The following is a 20,064-nucleotide window of genomic DNA, read 5'->3' on the forward strand; positions in this document are numbered from 1 at the left end:
AATTGATTAAGAAAATATTTTATGATCATTATTTATTGATTTTAATGATGCAATTAATCAATCAATTATTGTACACCTCTCCCTCCCAATACCGTCTCTGTGCTGCACGGTGGTGAATGAGGGAATACCGCGCTGGAGGATGTTATTTATTAATTTGGCATGGGGGCGGTGTACTTTGAATGTATTTGTACTTGTTATTATTTTTTCCGGCTTGTGTCTGTTGTATGGCAGGCAAGACGCTGATGTTCGTGGTCCTGCGAGATGGCACGGGGAACCTGCAGTGCGTGTTTAATGATAATCTGGTGAGGGACGGCACCTGACCCCAAATGAACATTCCATCAGACTATGAATGAATGAATGATTGACTTAAGAATCACAAAGCATTGTGGAAATATTGTACATTTAGTTATCGTTTTATTTTTGTTCATCCCTCTCAGTGTCAGTGCTACAATTCTTTGCTTCTCGCTACTGAAAGCAGCATCACTGTCTATGGTACCATCACCCCTGTACCTGATGGCAAGACGGTACCACACGCAGCACCCGTTGATTTCACACCGTTATCTGTCCACTATGTCACCGTCATTCTTGAGATGTCTAATAAATGGCATGTTTTGTGTCCTGCAGGCCCCGGGAGGCCACGAGTTGATTTGTGATTACTGGGAAGTGGTGGGATTTGCTCCTGCAGGCGGCGCTGACAACCTTCTCAACGAAGAGTCGAACGTGGACGTGCTGCTGGACAATCGGCACATGATGATCCGTGGAGAGAACCAGGCCAAGATCCTCAAGATGCGTTCGCTGGTCATGCAATGCTTCCGGGACCATTACTTCAGCCGTGGATACTACGAGGTGATGAAGATTGCGATTACAAATTTTGCGAATGTGATATTTGCAATTTGCGAATTATTTAATTAAACCTCTCCTGTAGGATAGGTACAAGCCTCCCCCTATCCTGAGGATTTGTTTATTGCGTTTGTTTCTACAATTAGTGCCCCCAATTCTTAATGGCACCTCAGAGTTTCTCAGACCTCTATAAATACGAAGCAACCATTTACGGGTTTTTTTCTGCCAATTTCCAAGCTGTGTCTCGGAGCCTGCTGGGATTTCTGGAATGCAATTTTACATCAATAAGATAGGAAAAAAGTATGTGGGGTTGACATAATTTTGACCTTAACTTAATTTTTAAGGTCATAACTTAATTATAGACAATTTTCCTTGTTTTACCAAAACTCGACTAATTTCTGCCCGATCAGAACAAAATTGCCCTCTCTAGATAGCATGGCACACTTACATTTAATTTACATCACATCCCTCCGAGTTAAAGGTCAAGGTGAAATAGCGCAATTAAATGAAATAACACGTTTATTGTCATCGCTCAATTTTGTCAATGAGGAACCTCAAATACCGCTTGGCCTTCCAAGACGTTCTTGCATCATAATAGTGTACTTGCCGATGTTGTGTGTGTGTGTGTGTGTGTGTGTGTGTGTGTGTGTGTGTGTGTGTGTGTGTGTGTGTGTGTGTGTGTGTGTGTGTGTGTGTGTGTGTGTGTGTGTGTGTGTGTATATTGTTACGGACCGCGGATAAGATGTTGGTTTTGCCGAGCGGAGGCCCCGCGGCCCTAACAGTTACCCCGATTAACCCGATCCCCGAACGTTGGCTGGATCGCGCCACAGATATTCAATGGGGAAAAGACAAAGGCGACACGGATGTGAAGAAGAAGAAGAAGACAAAAAGGTTGGAAATACGAATATAATTTATTTACTATTTACAGGCTCAAAAAAACCAAGGAGAAGGAAGGATAATAAAATAAAATAGACAGAGGGACGGACCAGAAGGACACAGTGAAAATCGCTAGCTTATCTATGCAGTCTTAATTAACCCAGGGACAGAACAAACAAGGACAGACTCACGCGGGGAATGATGCTAGGACTGGCGGGAGATGGATGGCTGGAGGGAGAGGAAGGTCCAAGGGTACTGCAGCACGATCGGCGGTGCCGTTTCCTCAAAACTGCCGTCAAGGCCCCAAGCTGCTGTTGTTGCTGCTGTGGCCGCCGCTGCTGCTGCTGTGTCTGCTGCTGCTACGGTGGACGTCGCGCGCTTTGCCAGGACTCGTCTGACTCAACCACACAACTGAACAACGTGCTTGCTTCTTGCCCAACTCTCTTGCTTGGTCCAACTTTGGCGAGCAAGGCGACCAATAGCAGGCGATGTGCTTCCCTGGATGATCTCTTATAATCCTCTTTCAGTACCTTGCGCGCGCGCTTTTATATCGCCCCCGGCGATCAAGCCGCCGGCCTTCAGGACACGCCCCTCGGTGTGCTCACCTCGGCCCTGGTTGGTCGCGCGACCCTCTGGCTCCGCCCTTGATGACGACGGGCGGGCACGCCCTTCTTCCCCGACCCGAGTACATGTTCAATGGTGGTTTTGGAGGGGATGTAATTGGCAATCGAGGCTTGGCAATGATGAAAGGGGAATGTGAATGAAAGGGGATATACTCTTATTGAATGCAGTGCAATGGAGTGTCATCTTAATGGAAGACAAGGCCTTACCCTAATACACATAATAAAGATATAACTATCAACCAGGAGGAAATCTATGATTGGCTGACGTGTATGCTTTATGGACTAATTATGGGACGCCCTTTGACCTTTATACATAACTGGAGTAAGGAGGGTCCAGACTAAAGCAATAATTCACAACAATTTACCATACAATACAACACAATAAAAAAAACACAATCCTCATATCCGCAACACTTGAGATCCGCAACACTTGGACTTGAGATCTCGCGAGATCACGGCGAGGTCACGTCTTTTCGAAGCTGCTCCATGCGCTCACGCTCTCGAAGCTAAGTGATCTATCACAATCGTGTTTTTGTCGAGACTGTATCGATCTTTCGGTGTGTGTACCTATTGCGTATCTTTTGGAAAATTTTCGGTGCAAATTTTTCGTACATGTATACACAATCGTCGGTTAATGGTATCGAGTATTCTGCGGCCCAGTACTCGTAGGCTTAGACTACTGTACCGTCTCCGACCTTGTGGTTTTGTTTTTCTCTCAGCGATTCGTCGAATGCGCTGAAATTATTTTCGTTCTCTGTTTCGTACCAGTCATTCACCCCGTACCTCCTTGTTTAATATCTGTACTCACAAAAAAAAAAAAAAACCCCAAAATTTTTTTCCTTCCCAGGTCTTATTCGTTTATTTGTTGTTCTTTTTGTTCGTTCGTTCTTCGTTCGCGATCACGCGGTTAGAAATGTATAATCTTTCCCCTGAACAACTATTTTCTCTCATATATTATAACACCCTTTTCTTCTTTTCCTACAAAAGGATGCTTTCGTCTTGCTCACCAAATCTATTCATTCCAAAAAATATATATAATACCATCTGTTACAGTTCCTCCTTTCTACATTCCCTAAACTATCCAGAACTCCACCCCTCCTCCAGTGTCCTCAAACGTATTTTTGACTCGAAGGTCTCAAACTCATTTTGCAAAAAATGTTCGTTTCCCATGAATCGTACACTTTTCAAAATCCAATCTCACCCCTCCCTCCCCTCCAAATCCTCCCCATCACCCATCCCTTTCAAATCTCCCCCCTTGCCCCTCCCCTCCAAATCTTCCCAATCACCCATTCCTTTCAAATCTCCCCCCACACCCCTCCCCTCCGAGACTCTCCCTCGCTCCTCCCCTCCTAGACTCCCCTCTCACCCCTCCCCCTCAAAGCGTCCTCCCCGCTTCTTCCCACTTCCAACTTTCACCTTCATCTCCCTAAACCTTCTGCCTCGCTCTTCCCCCTCCTCAAATAACACCTCACTGTGCCTCACCCAATCTCCATCAAACCTTTTGTCCGCCCCATTCTTCCCTTTCTCCAAGCTATTCTGAAATCTCTGAAATCTCTGAAATCTCTAACACACCTTCAACAGCTCTCCCTACCTCTTCCTCCTCTTCCACATCTTACCCTACCCCTCCCCCTCCCTGTTCTGGACCCGATGCTCCCCCTTCCTCTTCATTAACGGTATGGACCTCAAACATCCGGGGCCTTCGCTCAAACTTGACTGACCTCTCCATACAGGTTGCTTCTGACAAACCAGATGTGATCTGCTTAACAGAAACTTTCCTCCTTCATGATGTCTCTGATGCCTTGGTATCTCTCCCAGGTTACTCCCTCCTCCAGTATGATAGACCTGAGCCTCGTCCTGGAGGTGGGGTTGCTATCTTTATAAAAAACTCTCTTCCTCACTCGCCCTCCACTGCCCTCTCTCCACCTCACCCCCAGGAATACCTTTGGCTACGGCTTCCCCTTCGCTCCCACCTTTTGTTCATATGTGTGTTGTACCGTCCACCAAACAGCAATGACTCCATCTACATCTCACTGTCTGATAATATGGACCAACTTCTATCTACCCATCCCAACTCTCTCTTCCTCATATGTGGTGATTTCAATTGTCACCATGCCAGTTGGCTGGGTGTGGGTACCTCTCTCACCAGCCATGGCTCTTCAGCAAAGGACTTCTGCGACTCACTGGGACTGACACAATCTGTCAATTTCCCGACCCGGATCTCAGTCAACGGAGCATCTTCTCTTCTGGATTTGGTTATGACAAACTTCCCTGAAAATGTCTGCTGCTCTTCTTCTGCTCCAATCGGCTCATCTGATCATGTGCTTGTCAAAGTGGACATCTCTCTGACCATTCTCAGAGAGCCTCCTCAGCGTCGATGAGTCTGGCATTTCACTCAGGCCAACTGGCACGGTCTTCAAGCAGCCATCAATCATCTGGACTGGTCTCCCATCTCTACCGCCTCTGACATCAACTCATCCTGGGAATTCTTTCAAAGTAAATTGCTCTCTCTCATGCACAGATTTATACCATCTCATCTTCAGTTGTCATACCCTTCCTCCCGTCCATGGTACACGGAATCTTGGGTGAGGCTGTTGCCCTGAAACAACTTGCTTTCGTCTCCTGGAAAGCAAATCCAACGGAAGGAAATCTCATTTCCTTTCACAAAGCCCGAAACAAGTGTGTGTCCACCCTCAGGAGAGCCAGGAAACAATATCTCACCATTCTCAAGACCGAACTCTCTTATCTGTCTCCCTCTTCCAAATCCTGGTGGCGTCTGGTCAAATCTGTTTCTGGTGTTTGTTCCCCCTCCATCCCCTCCCTCACCTCAAACGGCTTAACGGCTGACTCCGTACGTGAAAAAGCTGAATGTCTCAACTCTGTGTTTGCCTCTAAATCTTGTGTCCCAAACCCATCCCTCTCTGTACCCACCCTACCCAGTCGTACCCAGCTGCTCCTGGACTCTGTGTCCTTTCCTCCTGACAAGGTGGAAAAGTTTCTGTCAACCCTCGACTCTGATTCCTGACGGCATCAGCCCACGGGTCCTAAAATCATGTTCTGCTCTTTCACTCCCTCTTTCTGTTCTCTTCACCCTCTCTTTTGCTCAAGGTCATCTGCCATCTGCTTGGAAATCAGCCAACATCACCGGTTTGCACAAAAAAGGTGCAAAAACAGATCCCAGCAACTACAGACCAATCAGCCTTCTCCCAATTATCAGCAAAGTCATGGAATCCATCATTGCTTCAGATATTAAATCTTTCCTCTTCTCCAATGGCTTGATCTCTGATCATCAATTTGGTTTCAGACCTGGTCACTCTACTCTGGACATGCTGCTTCTGCTTTCTCAACAATGGATGGAGGTCCTCAACGCCAAACAGGAAATTAGAGCTGTCTCCCTTGACATTTCACGTGCCTTCGATACGGTCTGGCACCCTGCTCTGCTCACCAAACTCTCCTCCTTTGGTATCCATGGAAATCTCCACGCATGGCTGGCGGACTTCCTCTCTGGTCGTAGTCAACATGTGGCCCTGAATGGGTTTCTCTCATCTCCTCTTCCTGTTCAGCCTGGAGTTCCCCAAGGTAGTGTTCTGGGCCCTGTGCTTTTTCTGGTCTTCATCAATGATCTCTCTGACTCTCTTGAAAATCCTCTCTATCTCTTTGCTGACGACTCTACTCTCTGTCGCTCCATTCCTCATCCCTCAGATCGGCAGTCTGCAGCCTCCTCACTCTCTGCAGACCTGGACAAAATCACAGACTGGTCAAACAAGTGGAACATGTCTTTCAATCCTGACAAATCTCACACTCTTACAATGTCTCTCCGAAAGGACCGACTGGACAGCCCTCCCATCTACTTTCTCAACAATCCTCTCCAAGAAGTTCTGTCGCTCAAGCTTTTGGGTCTCACTATCTGCCATGATCTTTCTTGGGAAAACCACATTTCCAAGCTGGCCTCCAAAGCCAGTCGCCGACTGGGCATCCTCCGTCGTGCGAAGTCCTTCCTTGGCACACCTGAGCTCCTCACCACATACAAGGCTTTCATCCGCAGCTCAATGGAATACTGTTCCCCCCTCTGGGCTGGTGCTCCTGCCTCACACCTTACTCGGCTTCACGCTGTTGAGGCCAAAGCTTTCAGAATCATTGGAATCTCCTGCGATGTAGTCAACACCGAGGGCCTTTCACTCACTCACCGCAGGCAGGTTGGTGGTCTTTCTGTCTTCTACCGACTCCTCTCCGGCCTTGCTCCCCCAGCTCTCTCTGTGCTCTGTCCCCCCAATATTCCTTCAGGTCGCACAAGATCTGCCTGCAACCCTCTTATGGTTAAACTGCCAAAGTCTAGGCTCTCTGCTCACCTTCACTCTTTCATTCCCCTTTTCTCCCGCCTCTGGAACAAACTTCCCCACTCCCTTCAATCCCACTCCTCCCTCCAGGTCTTTAAAACAGCTGTTCACCACCATCTCTTATCTTCCCCCATCGAAAACCTTGATCTTTTCTACCCCCGGTAATTCACCCCAGAGTCCTTGCAGTGTTCATATGTTTTATTCCTCTCCCACCTCCCCCCAAGTCCTCCCGATGTCCCTGCTCTCAAATGTTGTGTTTGTGTCCTTCCCCCTCTCTCCCCATCTTGTCTGCCGCTCCTCTTGTTTTTTGTGTTTTGTGTGTCGGTTTGTCTTTTTGTGTGATTAATGTTAGCTCTTTCACGAGCCTCGATCTTGTATACAAAAAAAAACAAACAAAAAAAACTGCACCCTCCTCCTCTTAGGCACATCACGGGCCTATAACTTTAACTTAGTGTGACACGTAGGTGTAGTTCCCTCTACTTTTAACCTGACCCTGAGTGCGACAGTTTTAAAACATAAATAAATATGTCCCACTGCTCCATTGCACCCTACCTAACAGACTCACGCCCACAGCTAACCGAATTGCGGAATGGTCTTCAAACTATACACTGACGGTGGGGAGCATTATTTACAATGACACTACTTTTATTTACAAAACGCAACCCAGGACCTGTGATTGTTCTTTCTGGGGGGGAGACAGTCTGCTCTGCATCGACGCACCATGAAAGCACCCAAAAACGCACCAAAGCACCCTCAAGCACCAATCGGTGCACAGTCATCACTGCTCATCAAAAATAAAAACAACAAACAAACCCCTAACCCTGCTGGTGGTCTCTTGCTCTTCGGCTCCCTCTGCTGGCTATTACTATCTTCCAGATGTTGTCATCTTCCTTTGCTGGCGGCCTATTTGCACTATTAAAATGCACCCAACGTGTCCATTTTTATTTATTTATGGCCCACAGGGGCCGACTAGTGTGGTTCACCTGTGGGGCATCGGTGCCCTGTGATCAAGGTCCGCCAGCAAGGTTTCGGGCCTTCATGGCCGGTGCCAGCAGAGGGGCCATGCCCCAACCCATGGGGTCCATAAGTGGTGCTCGGCCACAGACATGTGGTCCATAATCTGGTGCATCGATGCAGACATCTGGTTCTGGGAGGTCCGGGCGCACAATGGCGGACTCACGCACGCTCCCCTCGGCGCCCAGTGGCGCACAGGTCCTCATGTGGGAGACAAAGGGGGGAAAGACAGATGAGCGAGGGGTAAGGTCACAAGGGTACACATCAATAAGGCAATGCAAGGCGAAGTGGGTACAGAGAGCGAAGTGAGAAAGCTCATCCCCACCGTACGTCACCCCCCCTGTCACCTACCCTACCCTTGCCCTTACCCCATATTTACAAAATCTACACATTTACAAATTCGTCACTACTGTCACGTCTTCCCCATATTTTTCTATTCCAAATTAGTCACCACAATCCCTCTAGCCAAAATTTGCCATCACCCAATTCATCATCAATCCTCATAAGGAGGAAGATATGGAACAACAAAGCACAATGTCACACCCACGTCATGATGCGTCTCTCATTCCAAACATTTGCATCAAAAATAATAAAACAACCTGGCATGGTGTGGAGGTACGTCATCCCAGGTGAGTGGATGCAGATGGTGCGAGGAGACTTCAATCCTAACTATCCTCTAAATGACTTTAACACACTTTACACTACCCGGGGTCTTTCCCTGCCAAACCATTGGCAATCTTACTCTATGTGGTTTTAAAAACCAATTCCCATTGACCAAACTGTGGTGCTTCTCAATTTGGGGTCTCACTCCCCCGATTCATCTCCCGGTGCCCTTGCACAATTTCTGGGCTGAGACGTGTAGCTCTCCCAGCAGGTCTACCCACCTGCACACCTCCACCACTGTAGTTGCCACCCGAGCTTACCTAGCTCCTCACCCTAACCTATCTAATTGGGGAAGGCCCCTCCTGGCTCTGTCACCCCCTCGGTGCCCTCTGGCACTGGGCTACCCGGGTCCGTCCTCCGGATCCTCGGGCCCCATCCACAACAACTCTACCGGCTCCCAGAGCCCACCTGCGGCCTCACCTGGCCGACATCCTCACAGTGGTGGAGTGCCCAAACCAACTACACACACTAACAGGCTACACGCCCAGCCATTTCCACAACACTAATGCACCCATCACTACACTCCTGTGCAACTACCCGCACCACAGATGCCAATATCCAACCACAATTTACCTGTACCCTCTACCTAACACTTACACTACCCGCCCCGGGTATTCGTGATGGGGGTCCATCCTTCCCCCATTCACACCTTCGCACCATCCACTCCACTCCATAGTTTCCACCATACTCACTCCATGACCATCCATTCCAATACTCCATATATTCCACACTCCATGTATTCCACACAACCATTCTCCATACACCTGTTGTTGCACACCTGTGCAATCACACCTGGTGCCACCTGCACCCTCCTTCCTTCCTGGACCATTTGGTCAACACAACACACATCACCCCCTCATACACTGCTCCATACACCTGTTCAGTTGAGTTGCACACCTGTGCAATCACACCTTTTAACCATACACACGGCATCATCTGATCTAACTACTCCCCTCTGGAACTTGCGCTTCCCAGTCGTCCCTTTAAACTATTGCGCTCCCTCGTCATTATCATCCACTCTAACCTACCTGCGTCCCCACTCCAGGTATCATTGTCACTAACTAATCTTAACGTTACCTATTGTCAATCTCTAGTCCCTACACATTATATCCTAACCCTCCCGGGCTAGTTTTCACTGCCAAACCCCATAACTAGTGCTCCTTTGCCCCCGCTGTGAGGGATGGTGGATTGGCCATCCCACCACATCGGGTATCTTTCACGATAAATTTTGCTCGTCCAAATTCAACAAATCAAAAATTTGCCAATCATCTGCCAATCGTCTGCCAATCCTCACTCTGCCAATCATCAAATTTTGCCTTTTTCTAATTTCGGGTCCAAAACACTATCCTCATCATCACAGTCTACTCACTAGAGCCTCTCGGTGCGCCAATTCACTTCTACAGCCCGGCTTCGTAAAGCCGAGCAATGAATGCGGGTTCTTTGGTGCCGGCGGTTGGATGCGTCCGGCACTCGGTGCAGGAAAGGACGCTTACCCGGGCCGAGATCCCACGCACCATCTCGGCACAGAGCCGTCCAATGGCCCGATCTCGACCTGCCAGAACGCCTCAACAAAAAGGGGTCGCCATGACGACCCTTCCTATCGGGCTGCCCGCTCCGCCGAGTGGAGCACGGACGCGGCCGTTCAAAGCGCGGCCCGGCGTGGATCGCGTACGGCGGTTCTTTCGAAACCGCCGTGGTTCGGATCCCCACTGGTCCTCGCGGCACGCGAAGCTGCCCGGCGCGCACCGAGGGCCCGATTCGGCTATAAGTCGCTCTAACCGCTAACCCGGTTACCGTCGATGCTTCACCTGCATGCTCACACGCATACGCTACCCCTTTCACCCTCACCGAGCTCGGTGCTCCAACGCCGCCCGTACACCCCGCGTACTTCGCTATTGCACTCGTTCTTTCGCTCACAGACTTGGTCACACACCTGACCACCGCACACCTTTGCACACACTCGTCGTTCGCACACCTTACCAACACACCTCTTCGCGCCCCATTCTCAGTCACCTCCACTGTGACAATCACAGGTGTGCTCTCACTTGCACACCCAACCACGTGCCTCACTACTAACTCAAGTGTTCATTCCCACACACGCTCTACCATTCCAGGTGTGCATCCTTCCATTCCAGGTGTACATCCTCTCTCACCTGCCACAACCAACTCACGCTCCGTGTCACTCTCACGACTCTCACCTCCACACTCGGTCGCACACTCACCCTTACTCTCGACAACGTACTCTGTACTCATGCACCCGTCCGTTACACACCTTTCCCGCGCACACTCTTGCGCACACTCTCTCATTACTCCCTCCGTAACACTCACCACAGGTGTACACTCTCTCGTTACATCCTCTGTAACACTCACCACAGGTGTACACTCTCTCGTTACATCCTCTGTAACACTCACCACACCGCGCTTCCATGTGCCCCCTCGCACACGCGCTACGACCGACTCACTCTCGACAGCACACTCACTCCTTGGCGCGCACTTTTTCCTCACACACCCCAGAGTCGGACATTCTCGCACACCTCCTCTTTCGCACACCGTACCTGTCGCACACTTCACCAACGGCCTCTCACGAACAGCCGGATCCAAATCAACCCCCAAGCCGACTGAAGCTCCCCTCACATCATATGCATTTCCGAATATATCGCCACTCACCTTGGCACCTCGTCTCCGCACCTCCTTCGCCACCTGCAAACTCTTTATTTGGTTAGTGAGCACACCATTATGAGTTGAGCACCGACCTTGCACATATTCCATTACTTCCTTCTTTATTTCCCTCTTAGTTTCCCTCCGTCTCTTCTTAATTTTGCTCACCCCCTCTTTCACCTCCTTTAATTTTTGCTTCACCTCTTTTATTTCCCGGTGCGTCTCCTCTATCTCGTCCTCTAAGGCTACCTTGACCGTTTCTATGTGCGTCCTCACCTCCCGGTCCTTCGTCTCCATTACTTCTGTCACCTCGTCCAACCTCGTTGTCAGTCCCTCACGTACCATCTGACATTCCTTCTGTGTCGCTATTAATTCATTTTTAATGTCTTTCTGTGTCGCTTTTAACCCTCCTAGTACCGCAGTGTTCCTTTGTACCTGCTCCACCAACTCCGTCTGTCCCACCGTCAGCTGTTCCACCTCCTGCGTCAGACCCTCTATTCCCCCTTGTAACCATGCCGTATTATTTCTCACCTCTTTCTCCATACGCTTTTCACCTCGCTTTACCTCCTCGCGTACCCCCGAGACCTCCTCGCTTACATCTCGTCGTATCTCCTCCTTCATCTCCTCCCTCATCTCCTCCCTCTCTTTTGTAGATGCCATCCTCATCTGTCCCAATTCATCCCTCTGAGCATCCAATTTGGTTTCTACCCCGATTTTCACCTCCTCTATTTGCTCTCCCATTTGTTTCATTTCTCGGGCGGATTGCTCCCCTATTTCCCGCAATTTGTTTTCCATCTTGTTTTCTAACCCCTCTAACCCATTTTTCACCCCCTCTATCTGATTCTCCTGGGCAGCCATTCTATTTTCCACCCCCGTTAACCCATGTTTCACCCCTTCTATCCCATTGTCTAACCCCTCAAATTTCTTGTCTAACCCCTCAAATTTCTTGTCTAACCCCTCTCTTAATTGCTCACTATCAGCCCTCGCGTCGTCCCTCATTCGCTCACTATCAGCCCTCGCTTCGTCCCTCATTCGCTCACTATCAGCCCTCGCTTCGTCCCTTAATTGCTTACCCATTTTGTCCATAAGGGCCCCCATTTGCAGCAAAAAAAGGTTCGAATCCACCGGCGGCGCTGCTACGGTCGCGGGCGCGGTCGCCGTAGCCATGTGCGAGGCGCCATTTTGCGCGCCCGTAACCTCGTGCGCGAGAGCACCATTTTGCGCGCCTGAAACCTCCTCAACCACCTCCTCATTGCCCTCCTCCACATACATTTCCCCCAGGTCCTGGGTCGATTCTACCCCGTCTATCTCTCCCACCGACATCCCGTCGCCTTGACCAGCCATGGTGCGATTTCAAAATTCGGGTTTTGTAAAACAAAACAAATTTCAGTAGCTTGTAATTTTGAGCGCGTTAAGCGCGCTTCGGGTCCGTTCCCACTCCCGACACCAATTGTTACTGCCAATAGTACAATTGGTGTTCCAAAATTTGGGCTAAATAAATTTAGTCCCAGGTCCGAATCCCACTCCTGACACCAATTGTTACGGACCGCGGATAAGATGTTGGTTTTGCCGAGCGGAGGCCCCGCGGCCCTAACAGTTACCCCGATTAACCCGATCCCCGAACGTTGGCCGGATCGCGCCACAGATATTCAATGGGGAAAAGACAAAGGTGACACGGATGTGAAGAAGAAGAAGAAGACAAAAAGGTTGGAAATTGTCCCTGGGTTGTCCCTGGTTCGCTCTTTCACGAGCCTCGATCTTGTATACAAAAAAAACAACAAAAAAAAAACAAAAACGAATATAATTTATTTACTATTTACAGGCTCAAAACAACCAAGGAGAAGGAAGGATAATAAAATAAAATAGACAGAGGGACGGACCAGAAGGACACAGTGAAAATCGCTAGCTTATCTATGCAGTCTTAATTAACCCAGGGACAGAACAAACAAGGACAGACTCACGCGGGGAATGATGCTAGGACTGGCGGGAGATGGATGGCTGGAGGGAGAGGAAGGTCCAAGGGTACTGCAGCACGATCGGCGGTGCCGTTTCCTCAAAACTGCCGTCAAGGCCCCAAGCTGCTGTTGTTGCTGCTGTGGCCGCCACTGCTGCTGCTGTGTCTGCTGCTGCTGCGGTGGACGTCGCGCGCTTTGCCAGGACTCGTCTGACTCAACCACACAACTGAACAACGTGCTTGCTTCTTGCCCAACTCTCTTGCTTGGTCCAACTTTGGCGAGCAAGGCGACCAATAGCAGGCGATGTGCTTCCCTGGATGATCTCTTATAATCCTCTTTCAGTACCTTGCGCGCGCGCTTTTATATCGCCCCCGGCGATCAAGCCGCCGGCCTTCAGGACACGCCCCTCGGTGTGCTCACCTCGGCCCTGGTTGGTCGCGCGACCCTCTGGCTCCGCCCTTGATGACGACGGGCGGGCACGCCCTTCTTCCCCGACCCGAGCACATGTTCAATGGTGGTTTTGGAGGGGATGTAATTGGCAATCGAGGCTTGGCAATGATGAAAGGGGAATGTGAATGAAAGGGGATCTACTCTTATTTAATGCAGTGCAATGGAGTGTCATCTTAATGGAAGACAAGGCCTTACCCTAATACACATAATAAAGATATAACTATCAACCAGGGGGAAATCTATGATTGGCTGACGTGTATGCTTTATGGACTAATTATGGGACGCCCTTTGACCTTTATACATAACTGGAGTAAGGAGGGTCCAGACTAAAGCAATAATTCACAACAATTTACTGTACAATACAACACAATAAAACAAACACAATCCTCATATCCGCAACAATATATATACCCAATGACCCAATGTGATGTGGTGTGTGTGTATGTATGTATGTATGTATGTATATATATATGTATGTATATATATATATATATATATATATATATATATATATATATATATATATATATATATATATATATATATATATATATATATATATATATATATATATATATATATATATATATATATATATATATATATATATTGTTACAGACGCGGTTGTGGATGTTGGTTTACCGAGCGGTTTGGTATGACCGCGTCTGCACAGTTTACCCGATTATACTCGAACGTTGGCCGAGTCGCGCTACGCTAAATCAATTGAGGAAAGGACACAACGGCTGGATTAAATGACACGACACCAGGGGTACAGTTCTCAAGACCTCCGGAGGAGGTTATAATAGTTCGGAACGTTAGATTACAAGGACAAGAGAGACAGCATAGGAAGGTAGGCACTTAATCACGGTCTTATAGTAACCCCGACAGACGACAGATAAACGGGACAAGACTGACTCACACAGGGATTGATGGCAAGGAAGGGCAGGTAGTCGAGGCTCAAGGTGCACCTTGGCGCAGGGGCAGAATCGACCCGGTCCGGTCCAGAGATGCGGGAGGTCTCGTCTCGCTGGAGGTGGCGTCTGTTTCTCCTTCGTGGCTGAGGCGCATCTGACGTCACGTCCGGTAAGTCGCTGCGTATATCCGGCGGGGAGTGACACGCCCTCGGCTCGTTAGCTCCGCCCCAGATGGAATCGGCCCGTTGCTTCTTATTGGGTGCGGGGGGTTACCGGGCTCCGCCCTTGACGAGGGGCCGACAGGCAGCCCCTTCGTGGTAACCCCGTCGGTGCACATGGGTAATGGCGGCTAACCGAGCCGGAGTGAGGACGCACACTCCCCGCGCGCTGTTGTGGTAGTTGTTGTTGTTGTTGTTTCATGGGGAAGATGGGAGGAGGTATGGGGAGGTCCTAAACTCACTACTGGTGCCATACAATCACATTCTGGTGCAACGAAGAGTCAGAATTAATGGAAACGAGTCCTTAACTGACATAGACTAAGAATAACTAGCAAGATGTCCGAAAGTTGTCTACGTGAGATGCGGTGGACCTGGGCACGACATTTAATGGGGGAAAAAGGGGAAGGTCGGTTCTACAGAGTGTTATTTACAGGCAATGGGACTAGGGAATGGGGTATTGGGGATAGTTGGGGGGTATTGGGGAAATAGGGGAATATTTACAAGCGGATATGGATGGAGGCCAAATCCCATATCCGCAACATTGCACCCTTCTCTACCCTCGGGGCGTCCCGACCCGATAAATTTTTACCTATTTTAGTGTGGCACTCAGATGTAGTTCCCTCTACTATTAACTCTACCCTGAGTGCGACAGTTTTACAGATATTCACAAATGAGTAAATATGTCCCCCTGCGACGTTGCACCCTTCTCCTCACAGAAACACGCCCACAGGATAACCGAATCGCGGAAAGAATTCGCAAACTAAACATACAGCCGGTAGGGAGCATTATTTACACAAGACTACGCTGATATTTACACTACGATCCAGGACCTGTTTTTGGAGGAACACATGCAGATGTTATGCATAGAGAGAGCACGCATGCCAGCATCGATACACCAACCCACGAGTGCTCTGTGGCCTTACGGCCTTTAATAATGTGCAGAGCACCCCTTCCAAGCACCAAAAGCACCACCCCATCACACAGTCAGCACCATCCGGTGCACCAATAAAATGTTTAATAATCATGGTGTGGTGTCGCAGCCGGCCGATGTTCTGCCGCTGGTCTTGCCTTCATGTGGTGCACTTGGCCTTCTGGCTTCTTTAAAAATAAAGAAAGGCGCCAACCGCGTCCATTTCTGTATTGTGGCCGTCAGGGGGCCAACTAAAAGTGGTTCACCTGTATGGCATAGGTGCCACGTTGACCCATAGGTCCATCCACGGGTGGTGCTTGGCCGCAAAAGAACTGCGGTCCATGGTGGGCGGCCACAAACATTGCGGTCCATATGGTGTATCGATCCCGGCAGCAAGCAGCGAAAGTGCAGGCCCACAACTGCGGAGCCAGCACCTCTCTCTCCTCTCTCTCTGCCCCAAAACCAGATCCTCGGAGGTGGGAGACAAAAGAAGAAAACAAGTGAGTAAGGTGGTAAGGGCGCAAAAGTGCACGCAATACAAGGTGATGCACACTGGGGGCACATGGGAACCAGGTGAGACAGGTACGTTCCTACCGTACGCCCCCCCCCCCCCACCAGGTAACCTACATGGCCCCTCCCTTACCCCTTACTGTATCCACAAAACACAACACTACCCATAAACATCTATTTTACAAATCAACAAACGTCCCTACTGTCTTCCCCGTTCCTCCCATAAACCAAATTCGTCTTCTCTCCCTCCTAACCAATCAAATTTGCCATTCTCAACTCTCATCAAAATTTGCCATCTCCAACTGAACATCAAAATTTGCCATTACCAATTCATCATCAGTCCCTCCTAAGGAGGGAGAGATGGAATCACCCCAATGTCTCATCCACGTCGTGATGCGTCTCACAAATCCAACAGCAATCCTTACTTCCTGCAACACAAAACAAAGAAAACACAGGTGTGGAGTCATCATTATCACCACAGGTAAGTGGCTGCGTATGGTGCGACAGGCTCATCAATCCTAACTATTTCCTAAATGACTTTAACAACTTTACATTACCCGGGGTCCTTCTCCTGCCAAACCATTGGCCCTCTTACACTATGGGTTCTAAAAACCAATTCCCATTGACCAAACTGTGGTGCTTTTCAATTTGGGGTCTCACTCCCCCGATTCATCTCCCGGTGCCCTCGCACAATTTCTGGGCTGTGGCGTGTACCTCTCCCAGCGGGTCTACCCACCTGCACACCTCCACCACTGCAGTTGCCTCCGAGCTTACCTGCTCCTTACCCTAACCTAACTACCTGGGGAAGGCCCTCTGGCGCTCTCCCCACTCGGTGCCCTCTCTGGCACTGGGCTGCCCGATCCACACCCGGGATCCTCAGGCACCCACTGACACTAACGGCTCCCAGAGCCCACCTGCGGCCTCACCTGGCCGACATCCTCACAGTGGTGGAGTGCCCAACCAACTACACACACTAACAGGCTACACGCCCAGCCATTTCCACAACACTAATGCACCCATCCACAATACCATTCTGTCACCCGCACCACAGATGCCAATATCCAACCACAATTTACCTGTACCCTCTACCTAACACTTACACTACCCGCCCCGGGTATCCGTGATGGGGGTCCACTCTTCCCCCATTCACACCTTCGCACTATGCACACCACTCCGTACCACTTACTCCAACTCTCTCCACACACCTGTACTTGCACACCTGTGCTCTCATTCTTGGTGCCGCCTGCACCCTTCCCTCCCCAAGCGCATTCGCGCTGATCCACAACACTCACTACTCACACACTGCTCCACACACCTGTCCAGTTGCACACCTGTGCAATCACACCTGTTCAATCCTCACACACACGGCATCATCTCCTCTAACTACTCCCCTCTGAAACTTGCGCTTCCCAGTCGTCCCTTTAACCTATTGCGCTCCCTCGTCATTATCATCCACACTAATCTACCTGCGTCCCCACTACAGGTATCAGTCACTAACTAATCTTAACGTTACCTAATGTCATCTTCGCTAGATCCCTATCAATATCCTAACCCACCCGGGCTAGTTTTCACTGCCATACACCCCATAAGCTATTGCGCATTTGCCCCACTTTTGTGAGGGATGACAGAGTTGCCATCCCACCACATCGGGCATCTCCCACTACCAATTTTGCACATCAAATTTCAACAAATCAAAAATTTGCCAATCACTGCCCATCATCTGCCAATCATTACTGCCAATCCTTTGCCAATCATCAAATTTTGTTTTTCTCTAATTTTGGGTCCAAAACACTAACCTCATCACCCAGTCTACTCACTAATGCCTCTCGGTGCGCCAATTCCTGTCCAAAGCCCGGCTTCGTAAAGCCGAGCAATGAATGCGGGTTGTTTGGTGCCAGCGGCTGGATACGTCCCGCATTCGGTGCAGGGAAGGAGGTTTACCCGGGCCGAGATCCCACGCACCATCTCGGCACGGAGCCATCCCATGGCCCGATCTCGACCTGCCGGAATTCCTCAACAAAAAGTGGTCGCCATGACGACCCTTCCTATCCAGCCGCCCGCTCCGCCTAGTGGAGCATGGACACGGCCGTTCAAAGCGAGGCCCAGCACGCACCGAGGGCCCGATTCGGCTAAAAGTCGCTCTAACCTCTAACCCGGTTACCTTCGATGCCTCACCTGCATGCTTACACCCCGCAGCCCGTTCCTTGCTCACACATCCAGCCGTTTCCATGCTCCTCGTACCTTTCCTTACACACCTCGGTACACTCATTCCACTCACAGCCTTGGTCACACACCTGACCACCGAACACTTTGGCACACATTCGCCGCTCGCACACCTCACCAACACACCTCTTCGCGCCCCCTCCTCGGTCACCTCCTCTGTGACAATCACAGGTGTGCTCTCATTCGCACACCCAACCACGTGCCTCACTACCAATTCCAGCGTGCATTCCCACTCACGCTCTACCATTCCAGGTGTGCATCCTTTCTCACCTGTCACAACCAACTCACGCTCCTTGTCACTCTCACTACTCTCACCTCCATTCTTGACAGCGCACTCACCCTTACTCTTGACAGCGCACTCTTTCCTCATGCACCCGTCCGTTACACACCTTTCTCGCGCACACTCCTGCGCACACTCTCCCGTCACACCCTCTGTAACACTTACCACACCGCGCTTCCATGTGCTCCCTCGCACACGCGTTACGACCGACTCACTCTCGCCAGCACCCTCACTCCTTGGCACGCACTTTTTCCTCACACACCCCAGAGTCGGACTTTCTCGCACACCTCCTTTTCGCACACCAGACCTGTCGCACACTTCACCAACGGCCTCTCACGAACACCCGGGTCCATCTCGACCCCCAAGCTCATTAAATCACCTGGCACATCATACGCACGACCATATTGGTCACCACTTACACCGGGTCCTCTTCCTCTTCGCTTCTCCTCCATCACCTGCGAATCCCTCATCCGGTTAATGAGCACATCATCACGATCCGAACACAGACTTCGGACCAATTCTTTAACTTCCTCCTTTATCTCTTTCTTATCCTCTCTCCGTCGCTTCTTAATTTCGCTCACCCCTTCTTCCACTTCTTCTAATTTCTGCTTCACCTCTTTTATTCCCCGGTACGTCTCCTCAAGCTCGTCCTCCAAGGCTACCTTGACCGTTTCCATGTGCGTCCTCACCTGCCGGTCCTTCGTCTCCATTACCTCTATCACCTCGTCCAACCTCGTTGTCAGTCCCTCACGTACCATCTGACATTCCCTCTTCGTCGCTACCAAGTCATTTTTTAGGTCATTTTGTGTCGCTTTTAACCCTCCTAATACCGCAGTGTTCCTTTGAACCTGCTCCGTTAGTCCTTTTTGTCCCTCCGTCAGCTGTTCCACCTCCTGCGTCAGGTCCTCTATGCCCCCTTGTAACTTTACAGTCCCCTTTCTCACCTCCTTCTCCATGTGCTCCTTACAGTGCCTCACCTCCTCGCGCACTCCTCCGACCTCCTCACTCACACCTCTTCTGATCTCCTCTCCCATCACTTGCATCCCCTGCCCAGATGCCACCCTCATCTGCTCCATTTCCTCCCTGTGAGCATCCAGTTTGGTCTCTACCCCCATTCTGACCCCCTCTATCTGCTGCCCCATTTGTTTAACTTCCCTTTCCGCTTGGTCCCTCATGTCCTTCAATTTGCCTTCCATCCTGTTTTCTAACCCCTCTAACCCCTCTTGCATCCCTTCCATTTGATTCTCTTGAGCGGCCATTCTGTTTTCTACCCCCATTAACCCATTTCTCACCTCTTTTATCCCGTTGTTTAACCCCTCAAAATTATTGTCTAACTTCCCAAATTTCTTGTCTAACCCCTCACCGGTACCCCTCGCTTCGTCCCTCATTACCCCCATTTGGCCCTCTAATCGCTCACTATCAGCCCTCATTTGCTCACTCTGAGCATCCATCCGGTTCCCCATTACCCCCATTTGGCCCTCCAATCGCTCACCCATTTGTTCCATAAGGGCCCTCATTTGCAGGAGGAAAAGGTTCGAATCCACCAGCGGCGCTACCACGGTTGCGGGCGTGGTCGCCGTGGCCATGTGCGAGGCG

At 50.0% G+C, this 20,064-nt stretch overlaps 1 protein-coding gene across 1 annotated transcript in view; it reads left to right on the forward strand.

Annotated features, from left to right (window-relative positions):
* NARS1 (asparaginyl-tRNA synthetase 1) overlaps nt 1-20,064 on the forward strand; it is a 61,901-nt gene that overhangs the window by 30,774 nt on the left and 11,063 nt on the right. Inside the window, exons 7-9 of the mRNA XM_068127687.2 lie at nt 232-302; nt 438-524; nt 625-846. Of these exons, the coding sequence (XP_067983788.1) occupies nt 232-302; nt 438-524; nt 625-846 (380 nt within the window). The remainder of the gene's footprint in view (nt 1-231; nt 303-437; nt 525-624; nt 847-20,064) is intronic.

Source organism: Myxine glutinosa, chromosome 10 (assembly GCF_964187855.1).
Source record: "Myxine glutinosa chromosome 10, kmMyxGlut1.1, whole genome shotgun sequence".
Taxonomy (NCBI): Eukaryota; Metazoa; Chordata; class Myxini; order Myxiniformes; family Myxinidae; genus Myxine; species Myxine glutinosa.